At 62.2% G+C, this 13,365-nt stretch overlaps 1 protein-coding gene across 5 annotated transcripts in view; it reads right to left on the bottom strand.

Annotated features, from left to right (window-relative positions):
- Positions 1 to 203: 203 nt before the first annotated feature.
- The window catches only part of LOC111145569 (deltex E3 ubiquitin ligase 2), a 36,391-nt gene continuing 23,229 nt past the window's right edge, over positions 204 to 13,365 (bottom strand). For 4 of the 5 annotated variants that reach the window (XM_022500511.1, XM_022500507.1, XM_022500508.1 and 1 more), the window contains 6 exons: positions 8,436 to 8,576; positions 5,422 to 5,495; positions 3,901 to 4,059; positions 3,183 to 3,344; positions 1,848 to 1,937; positions 204 to 831 (listed from right to left, as the gene is read on the bottom strand). In XM_022500511.1, the coding sequence (XP_022356219.1) occupies positions 604 to 831; positions 1,848 to 1,937; positions 3,183 to 3,344; positions 3,901 to 4,059; positions 5,422 to 5,495; positions 8,436 to 8,576 (854 nt within the window). In that variant the 3' untranslated portion in view covers positions 204 to 603. The remainder of the gene's footprint in view (positions 832 to 1,847; positions 1,938 to 3,182; positions 3,345 to 3,900; positions 4,060 to 5,421; positions 5,496 to 8,435; positions 8,577 to 13,365) is intronic. The other variant, XM_022500510.1, reaches the window with a different exon arrangement.

Here is a 13,365-nt window from a genome sequence, read left to right as displayed (position 1 = left end):
GATGGGGTCAGGGGCCGGGGCAGCAGCCCAGCTGGGTGGGGAGGGTGGGCTCGCGGGCCTCACCGCAGCCTTGGTCACTGGGGCACGCGGGTCGAATGGGCAGTCGGCGGGCTCCCTCCTGCTCGGACGCAGCAGCGCACACGCGCGTGCGCACACGCGCAGCCTCTCCGCCGACAAACACACCAGGGCCTGCTGACTTTGGCTATAGGGCATTTATTGCAAACAGAACATCTGAGGTATGAGAAGCTGACCCGGAACCACGGCTGCCCGGGCTACGATGGGGCAGTCTCGCCTCACCCCACGCCGGGCCCCCAGCACTACGGACCCAAAGCAGCCCAAGGGTGGGGCCCCACGCTCTGAGGTAGCTGCATCTTAAGCCCCCATGAGTAGAACTCCCAGGCTTGCCCAACTCCCACGCAGATCCAGGCCTGGAGGGGAGGAGGGGGGCGGAAGGCAGGCCCCCGACAAACGCCGCAGCCTCCGAGGAAAGGCACCTTCCGGCCTGCCCATCCCAGGGACAGCCCAGCCGGCAGCGCGGGAGGGGCCGCTGGTGGCCGGAGGCAGGCAGGTGGGGCAGGGTGGGCCCGGCCAGGCTTGGGGGGGTCACTGCTGCTCCAGGCAGTCCTCGGTCACCCCCTGGGCCGCCAGCTCAGCCAGCACATTCTGCAGGTAGTTGGGGTCAGGGTAGCCGTGGCCTGTCACATTGCGGTCCATCTCCGTCTTGTGGTGGATCTCATTCCACACCACCGTGTCCGTCTCTCCCGTGGTGCTGGACGTCCCCACTGTGAAGATGAGTCGCCTCTTCCAGGCCACCCTCAACAGCTCCAGGACCTGCAGTGGGGGAGGGGAAAGGGGGAGGGGCTAATGAGCGAGCCCAAGTCTGTGAATGGTTTTCTCACCTGCGGAGCAGCAGGGGGCCAGAATCCACTGGCCGCTCCCCTTCCCTGGTCTGACCTGCCCCACCAGTGGGGACCAGGGCAGGCACAGCGGGCACCTGCCCGGTCTGTTCGACCTGTACCGTGAACCGCTGGCAGGGCCCGGGCTGGCCGCTCTCCTAAGTGACCCGATCCAAGTGAGCCCCATCTGCTGGGGTCCCCAGCCTCCAGCTCCAGTCCTGACGCCCCTCCCAGAAACTCCCCCTGCTGACCTGAAGGCCCAAGAGGTCCCCCCCACATCGGAGGGTGCCGCCTTTTGCTGCTCAAGCCGCACCTGGGGCCGGGCTAACTCTGCCCAAAGTCCAAGTCAGGGAACCCCCACCTCTCCGTCCCGCCCCTCCCCCCCAGCTACCTGCAGGCCTCGCTCACAGCAGCCAGAGGGAGCATTTTCAAACCTCCCATCGGCAACACCCAGGGCGGCCTAGGGGCGCCTGATGCCCCACTGCCTCCACACCCGGGCTCTGGTCCTCCCCCAGACTCCTCCCAGCCTCCAGCCGGGCCCACCGGCTGCCACTCCCGAGCGATTCTGTCTGCCGGGAATGCCCCCCCTAGTCCCAGTGCCAGAGGTAGCTCCGCGGGCTGTCCCAGTCTCCCAGTCCTCTCCTGTCCCTTCCTCCCCTCCACCGCCCCCACCCACCAATGTCGTCACGCTAGCCTGACTGAAGAACAGGTGACCTGGCCCGAGAGGTTGCTGGAAAAGGCCTCCCCTCTAGTCACCTCTCCCGGGGGAGCGCACCCAATGCACAGTGACCCGCAGGAAGGAGGGGCCAGCACCCCCAGCAGCCCCAGAAAAAGAAGAAGCAGATGAGCAGGGCAGAGCTGGCATGGCCACCAGGCTGGGACCTCCCCACCCACCTGCTCCAACCGCCCACAGGCAGCCGGGCCCCTACCAGCCGGGGTACCCTGCCTCACCTTGCGGCCCTGGGCATTGTCTGGAAGGTAGCAGTGGCGGGGAAATCCCCTGGCGGTGAACGGCTTCCCAGGGTTGGGGTGTTCCGGGCCCTGCAGGAGGAACACAGACACTGGGCCTGGGAGGGTCCTAAGAGGTGCCCAGCAGCCCAGCCCACCCTTTGCCTCTCTGGCCAGGGCTATTCGTACACCCGTGACCAGCCCAATCCGTGTCACAGACCCCGCCCCTCAGAGACCCAACATGACACAGCATCCCCCCAGCAACCACCTTCCCTGACCCCGTGACACTCGATTTGGCATCAGATGCTCCTACTAGTGTCCCACCCCTCCCTGATGAGACGGGAACTCATCCAAGACCAGGACACACACTCCCACCCCACTAGTGCCCCTGCGGGCACTGGGCTCTGTGCCCGTGATGGCCAGGCCTCCTTCCGGACGCCCTCACCCCTTGCTTGAGATGGGCCTGCAGCGGGGCACGGGGCAGGGACCGCAAACAGGACGGAAGGGGAGCGCGCGGTGATGGTGGAAGGTCCTTGCTCGTGCCCTCTGCCACTCAGAGGCACACCACACACACCTCCACACTCCCCCTGCTCTGGGGCTCTGAGGCTGTCAGGGATGTTTTTAAAATTCACTATGATCCACTGAGAAGAAATGGAGGGAAACCACGGAAAAGCAAAAGCACGTGGTTGAACAAAACAGGGACACCCCACTTGTCACAGACGGGCCCCTGTGGGTCCTAGTCTCCACTGCCCTGGACCGTGCCCACCTGCCCCCAGCTCTGAGGGCAACCCAGGCCCAAGCAGGAGACTGAAAGGCCTAAGGCTCCTATTTGGGTCTCTACTGGGACCCTGGGACCTTTTGCTCGGGTTCTTGTCTTGCTCCTGCCATCAGAGCCGGCACCACCACACCCAAAGCAGGCCTGGATCTGGCCACTGAGCTGGCCTCCCAAGCTGGCCTCTTCTCTGCGGGCACCTCCCTGCCCTGGGGATCCCCCGTTATTCAGCCCCCCAACACAAGCATACTTCCTGCTTTAGACACTTGGCCTTCTACCCAGTACAAGTGGAGCTACGATGTCTCCGCCTCCAGGATGCCCTCCCTGCATTAGGAAAGGGCTGAAGGCCATCTCTTTGCTTCCGCAGCTCTAAGAGCTTGTTCTACCCCCAGACACTGGTGCCTTCTGGTTCCTGAGAGCCTGAAATTGGGAGACTGGTGCCTCCCGACTGCCCTGGGGACTGGACTTCTGGGAGAGGGGCAGCGTAGGAAGAAGAGTGCCCCAGACCGAGAAGGACCCATTCCAGAATGGTCCAAGGAGGCTCCTCTCATGCCAGGGCCCCTTACCTGGATGCCGTGAGGAATGTTGTAAACTATGAGTATTGTCCCGCAGTCCTCATGGCCGGGGAGGGACACTTGGACCTTGAACACCTCCATCTTCCCCTGGGGCTGGGTCCCAGTTTTCTCCCCGTAGATGGTCTTGCAGGAAGGACACTGCAAACTTCCATCCTGAGACAAAGCAGAGCACCACAGACTGAGCCAGTGGCCCCGAGAGAGCGCCTAGCATGGCCCCCTACATCAGGTCCCTGGCTTGTCCCCCCCATTCCCTCCCAGCACAGAAACCTAACCGCTTCCCTGGAGCGGTGGTCAGCACAGGGGCGAGGTACTGGGAGACCAGCATCGAGTAGGCAAATCGGGTTGGTGCACAAAAGTCTTCATGGTGGAACAGGTTTCAAGTCCAACAAAAGACCCCAGGCGCAGTCCACTGCTGGCGCAGGCGGCCCAGGGGTGCTGCAGGAGAGGCCACGCCATGGCCCCAGGTCTGCCTCCCTGTCCTCCCAACCTCTGTCCATTCCAGCTAAGTACCACCAACGGACAGCGACCAGGGGTCACTTGCCACCTCCAGCCCTCCAGCAGCCAACCTCCATCCTGCCACGGGCCCAGGCCCACAGACAGCTCGATGCTGCCTCCGAGAATATCCTGGGCCCCCCGCAGAACGGCAGCAGGAGCGGGGAAGGACTGTGGGCAGGTGACCCCGCTCCCACGGGGGCAGACGCGCAAGCACCTTATTCCCGTTACAGTACATGGCCAGCAGACACAGCAGGTGGAAGGCATGGCTGCACTTAGCAAGGCGGCCCACGGCCACTGGCCCAATGGTCTTGCTGTCGGTCACGTCGCTGTAGCCGGACACCACAGCCAGTTTCTCCATACAGATGATGCAGTCCTGGAGGGAGACCAGCACAGGGCACGCTCATTGATGGCCCGCTGAGCCACAGGGCGGGGGGGGGGGGGGGCCCTAATAGGAAAAGGCCTTTGCTGCCGCAACACCAGGATTAAGGGCAGTCAGTCCTTCAGTCAGCTGGTCCAAAGGCAGGAAGACAGATGAGTCACCAGGATCTACGCCCTCAGAGGGCCCGTCACAGCAGAGGGACGATAGATGGCCACAAGCACAGGGGCCACAGGGGCCGCAGGGGACTTAGCACTGACAGCAGCACACGCTGAAGACAGCAGACACGGGCCAGAAGACAGGAAATAGCAGGGCAGGAAATGGAGAGAACAGGGCCACAAAGGGGGCTGTCACAGGGGAAAGGGACAAGGTGGACAAGGACGGGAACGGACACGGCAGGGAAAGGGAAGAGAATGTTCTGAAGCAGAAACCAGATCCCGAAAGTTCTGATGGCAGAGCTCGGGAGCAGGACTTTGTCTCCCACATCAGGGGACCCTGACAAGGGGTTTCAAGGTGCGGCTACCAGCACTATCACAGCTGTCTGGAGGCTGTCCAGCTGGCAGCCCGGAGGCCAGGAGGCTGGTGCAGAGCAGGCCAGTTATGCCAGGGGTGGGGGTAAGGTAAGAACAGAGACTGGTGTGCTGTCCCCTGGGGGCACAGACAGCGCTGGAGGGAGGGTGGGAGACATGGAGACGACCTCCAGGTTACTAACCCTTTACCAGCCAGAGCTGCGGGAAAAAAGGGGAGAAGCCTCCGTTCTATCTTGGCACGACTGCCCTTTAACCCACGACCCACCCCATCCCTCCCCGCCCCAGAGTCCTTGGGACTCTCCACTCAAATCAGAGACCAGAGGCACAGCAGCCCCCAAAACACAGCTCAGCACAGAAGCTTGGGTCCAACCGAAGCTGCTATGAGGGTCTGGCAGGCCCCATAATGACAGCAAGGCCAACCGGTTCTCCCCATAGCCAGAGGGGCAGGACCGCTATGGGGACAAAGCCTCTTCGCTTTTCCCCAGCTCGGTCCTCGGACAGTGGGGCGGGCTCTCCCATCCCTCGTCTCCAGGATGGCACAGGGAGAGGGCGACGCGGCGGCCCGGTGAGGAGCCCTGCTCAGAACCAGCGCTCGTGAGCGGCGCAGCTAAGATCAGAATGCAGGCCTCTGAGGCCAGGCCGCCTCCCCTTGGGAAGGCCTGCCTCCTCCGGGACGCGGGAGATCACACCGCAGGACCCGGAGCACGGCCGGCACCCAGCGGCACCTCGGCTAGTGCCCGCCCAGCAGAGAAAAGGCTGATACCCTCCTCCGGAGCCACCCCTCGTCTCCAAAGCAAACCAGAAGCAGCACGGCTCCCGTGACACGTGCCTCATCTGGGGCCGCTTTCAGCTCCTCCGTGTACTTCTTTATCACCTGCTCAGGCTCCGGCTTTGGAGTCCCTCCTGCGAGAGAGAAGAGCGTCAGCGGTGTCCCGAGGAGGACGCACTGGAGTCGCGGAGTCCAGAGAGGAAGGAAGACAAGGGAGAGGCCCAAGCTGCCAGGAGGGACCCGGAGAGGGGCGAGCGTGCAAGAGGAGAGACGCGGCGTCAGCGCGGACGCTCGGAGCTCGGCCGGGCAGAGCCCTATGGGTCCACCCATGGGAGGCCCTGCCCCAGGAGCCCTGGAGGCGACGCACGAGGACCAGGGACAGCTGCCCTCAGGAGCCGCGTCCTGGGCCTCCACCACATCCCCGTGCACATTCGCTCGGGAGGCTGGGCCCAGGCTCTTCCAAGGACACACAGAGAAGTCAAACGGCAGCTTCGACCACAGAACCGCTCTGGAGCATGTCCTGGCACCACCGTTTCACCCAACCTCCGTTACTCCTGTGAGAAAGCCAAGGCGAGAGAAGGTCCAGGAGCTGAACGTGCAGCGAGTGCCTGCCTGGCGGGCGTCTGTGTACACACCGACTGGGACAATGCCACACGGATACGGTCACGACAAGCCTTGGTTTTCTCTCGCCTGGCCCTGGACTGTGGGGTCTCAGCGGCACGCCAAGTCCGGGAAGGAGCCCCGATGCAGGAAGAGGGGCGCCCTGGCCACCCCATTCTTCTCGAGACCGCCCACGTGCGCAGAGCTGGGAGGGTGGCCCGCGCCGGCATCAACCCTGAGCCTGGTCCCACACGGGCACCCCCACACCCCCAAAACGAGAGACTCCCCCAGCCAGGGAGAGACCTGGGCAGACCCAGGGCTTCTCCAGCCAGAGGCAGCAGCAGAATGACAGAGAATGGCAGCAAAGCCGTGCGGGAGCAGAAAGGATGGCCAGGGAAGACCAGTGCAGCCGGGGAAAGCTCCTCTTCCTGCCTCGGGGTCGTTGGGCAGGTCCAGCTCGGAGCCTCTGTCACCAGAGGGACCCTGGCCTGAACTTACGCTCAGAGCCAGCGGGTGTAGCTGCCAAGACAGACGAGCCTGAGGGCTCTACAGCCGAGGGCCCTCAGAACCAGAGAAGGCCAGGGGGCTCCAAGGAGGGGAACGGAGGCTGGGGGCAGGCGACGTCAGGTTTGATTCTGGTTGTCACGCAGGGACCAAGGCATATCACCTGAACCTCCCCTCACCTAGAAATGGAGACGTCATCCTGACCCAAAGCGTGAGTGTGGTGAGAGGCAGCTACAGACAAAGGAACACCACCCCACCAACACAGAGACAACCCCCCCGACAAACATCTCCCAAACCCTCACACCCCCCCACCAATGCACCTCCACCCACCTCACACACATACCTCCCCACAAACATCCCCCCACCCTGACACATATACCCCCCACCCGAACATACCCCACCCCCCCAAAACACACACAACACACACACAAATGTCCCCTCACCCCATCAGACATGCATCCCACACACACCCAAATGTCCCTCACACGTGCCCTACACACCCCCGCACAAACATCCATTCCAACCCCCTCACATACACACACACCTCCACACAAATGTACCTCCATCCCTTCACACACATACCACACACACACACATCCCCCCGTACTCCCAACACAGAAACGTGTCACACACACACACACACACGCACGCACGCACCTTTCCCCCAACACATACACACAGATTTCTAGGCCACTGACTGGTCACTGGGGAGAAAGCCAGGCCAAAGCACAAGGACCACCAGCTACTGGCAGCCATCCCAGGAGCTATTCGGAGTGAGGGGAGAAGCATTTCAGAAAAGCATAGGGACCCCAGGACCCCATCTGCCAGGACTAGCCACAGGCCCACCTCTGGTGGGGTCTGGCTCAGCATCCATTTCCACGCCACTCGCCCTTGCCCGGACAGCCTTTTAGAACCCAAGGTAGACCAGGAGCCACACTTCTCTTAAGGGGGCCAGCCAGGGGACCACCAACCCCAAGAAAGGGACATCTGAGCCCAGGAAGGAAGATCAGAGTGTCTGCCAAGAGCCTGTGTTCTTCCCAGGCAAGTCGGAGTGTCTCTGGAAGCTCTGGGCCCACCCTGCCCAGCTGCCGGGATAGGGGTGAGGTGGGGAACGGGGTGTAAAGCCCCGCCACTCCCTGGCCCTCCCTGCCACCTGCGGGGCTGGGGTTAGGCAGGCAGTGGGCATGATCAGAGCCCCCCAATGACTACGTGCTGGGCGCCTCATGCGTGCCCTTCTCATTCCGTCCACTACCAACCTGCGAAGTAGGAGATGCCGGCTCACGAACGGAGACACCAGCGTGGGACATGAAGCCAGAACCAAGACCGGAACCCAAGCCAGCTGGGCCAGGGCCGTGCTCCCTGCTCACCACACCACATTCAGGGTCACAGGGCTTTCCATGCTCTGTGCGTCTCCAGCCCAAAGATGGAAGCATCAGCTTTCGAAAAGGCAGGTTTAGAACTCACTACCCACAGGCCCCTTCACGTAAGTCTGCCTAAAACCCACAGCACCTGCCACGGTTCTGAAACCCCTTCCTCCCCAGCCATGTGATGGGCAGGGCAGCGCCACTGCGGGACCCCTCTGAAGTAGCCCTTCATGGTGGCCAGACAGGGCCGGGGCCCTTTCCTGAGATACATGCTGGCCCTGCTGAGAGGGACTGAGTCACCCCCTTCCCGAGCTGGCCTCACCCCACGCTTGTGTTTATAGTCACAGAGTCCGCAAGAACAGGCCCCTCACACTCCAGCTGTGCCAGAAGACAGGAGCTAAACTCTGGGTTTTCGGGGGAAAGTGGCTTCCAGGGCCCACCTCCGCGCCGAGGGCAGGCAGAAGGGCCACTGAGCCCCTCCCCTGGGGTAAAGGAAGCAGAGAAGGGCCGTGGGGGTCAGAGAAGAGCGATCGATGCAGGAGAGTCAGAGGCAGCAAGACTCGGAGGCTTAGCAGAGGCCAGAGAGCACTTGTGAGCGGGAACTACCTTTCATGGGCATTTTCCTCAATCTCTTAACTGAGCTGTGACTTTTAGAGGCCAGACAGGAGGCGGGAGGGCTGGCGGGCTGGGGTGCGCGGCTAAGACACACAGGGAGTCCAATGGCTGACAGCAGAATACTCGTCATGCCTACACGGGGTGCGAGATCAGACATGCAGAGAAGGGAGAAACGTTAGAAGGAGTCATTCGGCATGTGACGTCCACAAACCCCGCTGAGTCCAGGTGGCACCGTGAATGGCCAGCAGGACCCACGGATCTTCCCGAGGAATTGGCCGCTCGAGGCTCGAGGCAGCTGAGCCCCAGGCCAGGAACCAGGGAAATGCCCGGCTCATCAGATCCCCACAGGGGTCTGTCCAAGCCACCAGCTGGCCCGCGCTCCGGGTGTCGGGGAAGGGGGCGGGATGAGGCCTTCTGCTTCAGGGGGGCACGATGCCATTCCAGGCGGGAGCTGCCGGTGCCAGGTGCGAGGAGAGCAAAGGGGTGACGTGGAAGGACGCGGGCAAGCTATGGAGACACGGACAGAGTCTTGTGCTCAGTCCTTCCCCTGTGCTCCCCCTGGCCATGCCCTCTGGGCTCCTGGTCACCCTCCCTCCTGTGGGGTGCTATCTGCCTTCCATATGGCCCTTCTAGATGCTTCCGGTGCCATTGCTAGGGTGGGCGAGCCGGAATACTGGCCTCGGGCCTGCTCCCTGACAGGCCTCCCCGTGGCCTCTGCGGCCGCTCCTCTGGAGCAGCAAAGGTCTTGGGCTGCCGCTCCCGTCTCCACCCTCAGTCCAGGCTCGAACAGTCTGCTCTGTCCTGGAGGGCAGCACCGTGGGCACAGCCATGGGGGGAGGCCTCACTCCTCAGCCCCGTGTTCCACACACACCCTAGGCGGACCCTCACGCCTGCCACTCCCTTGGCGCTCTCCGAGGCCCCGGTGCTCCCTGGAACACAGCACGGTCTCCCACGGGAGCCCCGGCTCCTGCCACACCCTCGGCCTGCCTCGCTGTGCAATCCCCCTGCCACCCGTCCCGCTCAGTGACCCCTCCGCCACGGGCTAAGGGAGCCTTTCCGAGCGCTCAGAATCGGGCTTGGGCTCTGGGTCCCCAGGGCAGCCTGGGGCAGGAAGTGGGGACCCTGGGTGGGCCCGGCAGACGGCGCCGCCCGTGCCGGAGGTGGCGCAGGTGGGTAAGGGGAGACCCGCCCCTGGGCCATCCAGGCCTGCCACCGCGGCCTCTAAGAGCAAAGACTCCAAGTGGCAAGCGCGCCCGGTCAGGGACGGAAGCAGAGGCCAGCCAGCGGCCTGGGCGGCACAGCGCGGCGGGGCAGGGTGCACGGCGGCAGCCACTCGCAGCAGACCCCAGAGCACCCGCCAGAAGAGCAAGGCTGCACGCCAGGCACCTGCTCATCGGGCCATGCAATGCCACCTGCGTCTCCGCGTTGCTCGCTCCTGAGCTCAGAAGTGGGTCTGAACTAAAAGTCAGGCAGACCACAGGACAAGCAGGCGAGCGAAGAGGGCCGGGGGCACAACGATGGAGGGGACAGGAGCAATGCTTGCTTTAGTTGAACCCTGGCCTTGGCCCTGCCCGTGACCTCCTCCCCCAACACTCTCTGCTCCACTTCCGCCAGACCCCTCCCCACACGTGAGCTACAAGGCAGCCCTTCCCTGACCGCCCCACCTGAAAGGGCCGCGTCCCCTCCGTCTGTGTCCTTTACCCTGGTTAGCTTTCTTACTCCCTGAAAGGACTTGCATATGGGTGTCGTGACAGCTGTCATCCCTGCGCTGAGCACCGAGGGCAGGGCCCGGTCACAGCAGGTGCACAGAATCTGTCTGCTGGGGAACCCAGATACCCCCGAGCACTGCCGGGTGGCCTCGGTGAGGCCAGCACGAACAAGGCTTCTGCCCTCGTCAGTGCAGGGCCCGCCCTCGAGCTCCAGTCACAGACACAGAAATCTCAACGGAGAAGCCTGCAGGGCAGGGGCCCCTGCTCCGCAGGTCTGCCTTCCTGGGAGCAAGTGTGAGAATCCCCCCACACCTACACTTCGCAAAAGCAACACCCAATGGACAGGATGGCTGGGTGGGAACGCCAAGAGCGGGCCGTCACATCTTCCCAACAGCAGGGCTTAGGGACAGCCCCCCCAAATCCCAACATCCTCAAATAACTGCAGCAGCCCGCACAGCCACAGCTCCCCCACCTGAGAGGGTCCCACTTGTCCGCTGGACCCCAGAGAGAGCAGCCCCCGCAGCGGCCAGATGTGCAAACACCTCCTTTCGGACACCGGGATTTGGCCCTTTGTCTAGTGACGGGGCTCCGGCTCACGCCCAGCCTCTGACCGGTCTTACAGAGCTGCCTCCCAGCTCCACTCGGCCCTGGCTGCCTGGCCTCGGCCAGGCTGTGGCAGCATGAAACGCAGACACTCCAAGGACAGGGCTGGGCCAGACCGCAGCCAGAGAGGCTGTCACCCGAGGCCCTGCTGGCCTGACCTGGAGGCGGCTCCTCTGTGACCGTCTCTGCCCGCACAGAAGGGTACCCAGGCCCTCCACAGCATTACCCCTGGTTTGTAAACCCACCCGCAAAACCCTCCCCGTCCACCTCACGGCGGCTGAGTATTCCCAAATCCACAAATACGGCTCAGGGAAAGAAGACATTCTCCAGACCCTACTTCCTGGGCTGGTTCGGGATGTCTCCTTCCCCAGCACCTCAGGTTCCCACCAACAGGTCCAAGGCAGAGCCTGTGTTAAGAGAAGGCGGCATCTGGCCATGGGCTCCGGTCTCCACTCCTTGCTGGCCGGGACCATGCTCCCCAATCTCCGAGGTCTGTTTCCCCAGTGAATAAAACGGAAGTTAAAAGACCCGCCTACCTCCAGGATTGATGTAAGAGCCAAGGGGACAGGGGACATGGAGGACACCCTGGGATGCAGGCTAAGAGGTCCTCAGCCTTGGGAGCAGAGGAAAGGGAGCAAGTGCTTCTCCATCCCGGACCGCTTCTGAGCTGCGTTTAGGAAGGTTTTTATAGCATCTGTATTTAAGCCTCAGCGATTACAGAGTTGAATGGAGCTTAGCCATGTGCCGGCCATTCCTGGTCACCCACAACCTCTCTCCAGTGGTCACCACCCAACACAGAAGCCCACAGGAAGACCTAACTGGGCAGGAACTCTGCAGTCACCACATCTCTGCCCCAGCAGAGGGCTGATGGCTGAGCGGCTGAAGCAGGGTCCAGAGGGCCCCACTCCCCTGGCTCCTACCACCCCCTTGACTGATCCCTCCATCTCCCTCCAGGGCCTCTCCCGGCGTCCCACCCGCAGTCTCTGTGAGCTCATACACCCACCCCAAGGGGGCAGAGGCCACCCCAATGCACCCTAGACGGCTCTTCTGAGCTGCACATCCAAATGCCCACTGCCCCCGGGGCCCGGCCCTGCTACAACCTAGCAGCACCCCTGCCCCTCCCCACGCTCCCCCTGCCCCTCCCCATGCTCCCACGGGCTGGGAAGCGACACAGTGTGACATTGCTGACAACCCAGGTCCTGGGGCCCGGAATGCCTGGGGCTGAGTCCCAGCTCTGCCAAGGGCTGGTCGGTTGATCATGAGAAGTTTCTGGAACTCTCTGAGACTCAGTTTTCCTCAGGTATAAAATGGGAATAAAAGTTCCTACCTCGAAGAGCTGTTACTGGGAAGAAATGAAGGAAGATACACGCAAAGCCCCTCCTGAGTGTCCCAGTAACGTTGACAGCCACACCCGGGCCTCAACCCATTCCCCCTCTCTCGCGACCCACCGACCCACCAAGTCAGAAGCTCTTACCTCCACCACTGCCGAGGCCTGCGGTCAGGCCCTGGCTGGCTCCCCCGAGTCATGAAGTCAGGCTCCGCACGGGTCTCCCTGCCCCAGGCCTGTCCCCTTGAACCCCCTGTGCTACCACAGTGACTCACTCAACACACAGACTCAGGTTAGCTCAGTCACCTGCTTCAACCTCGCTACACTCCCTTCTATGACACCTGGCTTTTCCCACTTATTAAAAAGTAACTTTCAGTAACTCCCTAACCTATAAAAGGAATTTTTAAAACAGTTCAAAGGCGTCTGGTTAACAAAAGATTTACGTGGACACAAAGTCATTTATTCAAAGCATAACTCCAGCCAAAACAGCTGAGCTCCCCAGCGGGCCCCTTCAGGGAAATGAATAAAGCATTTCAGGACAGACAAGTGACGTGAACCATAATTAAAGTGACATGGAGGGGCACGTGGGTGGCTCAGTGGGTTAAGCCGCTGCCTTCGGCTCAGGTCATGATCTCAGGGTCCTGGGATCAAGCCCTGCATCGGGCTCTCTGCTCAGCGGGGAGCCTGCTTCCCCCTCTCTCTCTGCCTGCCTCTCTGCCTACTTGTGATCTCTCTCTGTCAAATAAATAAATAAAATCTTAAAAAAAAAAAAGTGACATGGAGGGGCGCCTGGGTGGCTCAGTCAGTTAAGCGTCTGCCTTCAGCTCAGGTCATGATGCCGGGGTCCTGGGATCGAGCCCACCATCGGGCTCCCTGCTCAGCGGGGAGCCTGCTTCTCCCTCTCCCTCTGCTGCTCCCCCTGCTTGTGCTCGCTCACTCGCTCTCTCCTGCCCTTTGCCAAGTAAACAAAATCTTTATGAAAAAAATAAATAAATAGAATGACGTGGAAATTTCAAAGATGGGGAAAGGTCCACACCAGGGGACCCACTGTCATCAGGCAGGCCGCCCCGTGAGAGACAGGCTCACTCACTGAGGGCATGCCATCGTGGAAAAGAGGCACTGGCCCTCCCGGGAGCCGCTGTGGCTTTCCGTGAGAAAGGAGAGGGTAACCAGGCGCCCGTCCCACGGTCTCCTCCCCTGCCCACGGATTCTCCCACCGCCTCCGTGTCTTGCCCTGTCAGACACAGCCTGTTCTGGAACCCAGGACCCAGCAGGGTGCCTA

This window comes from Enhydra lutris, unplaced genomic scaffold (genome assembly GCF_002288905.1).
Source record: "Enhydra lutris kenyoni isolate GAN:26980312 unplaced genomic scaffold, ASM228890v2 scaffoldscaffold13, whole genome shotgun sequence".
NCBI lineage: Eukaryota > Metazoa > Chordata > Mammalia > Carnivora > Mustelidae > Enhydra > Enhydra lutris.
Note: the sequence above shows the minus strand (reverse complement) of the source record. Positions and strands in the feature narration are given on the sequence as shown.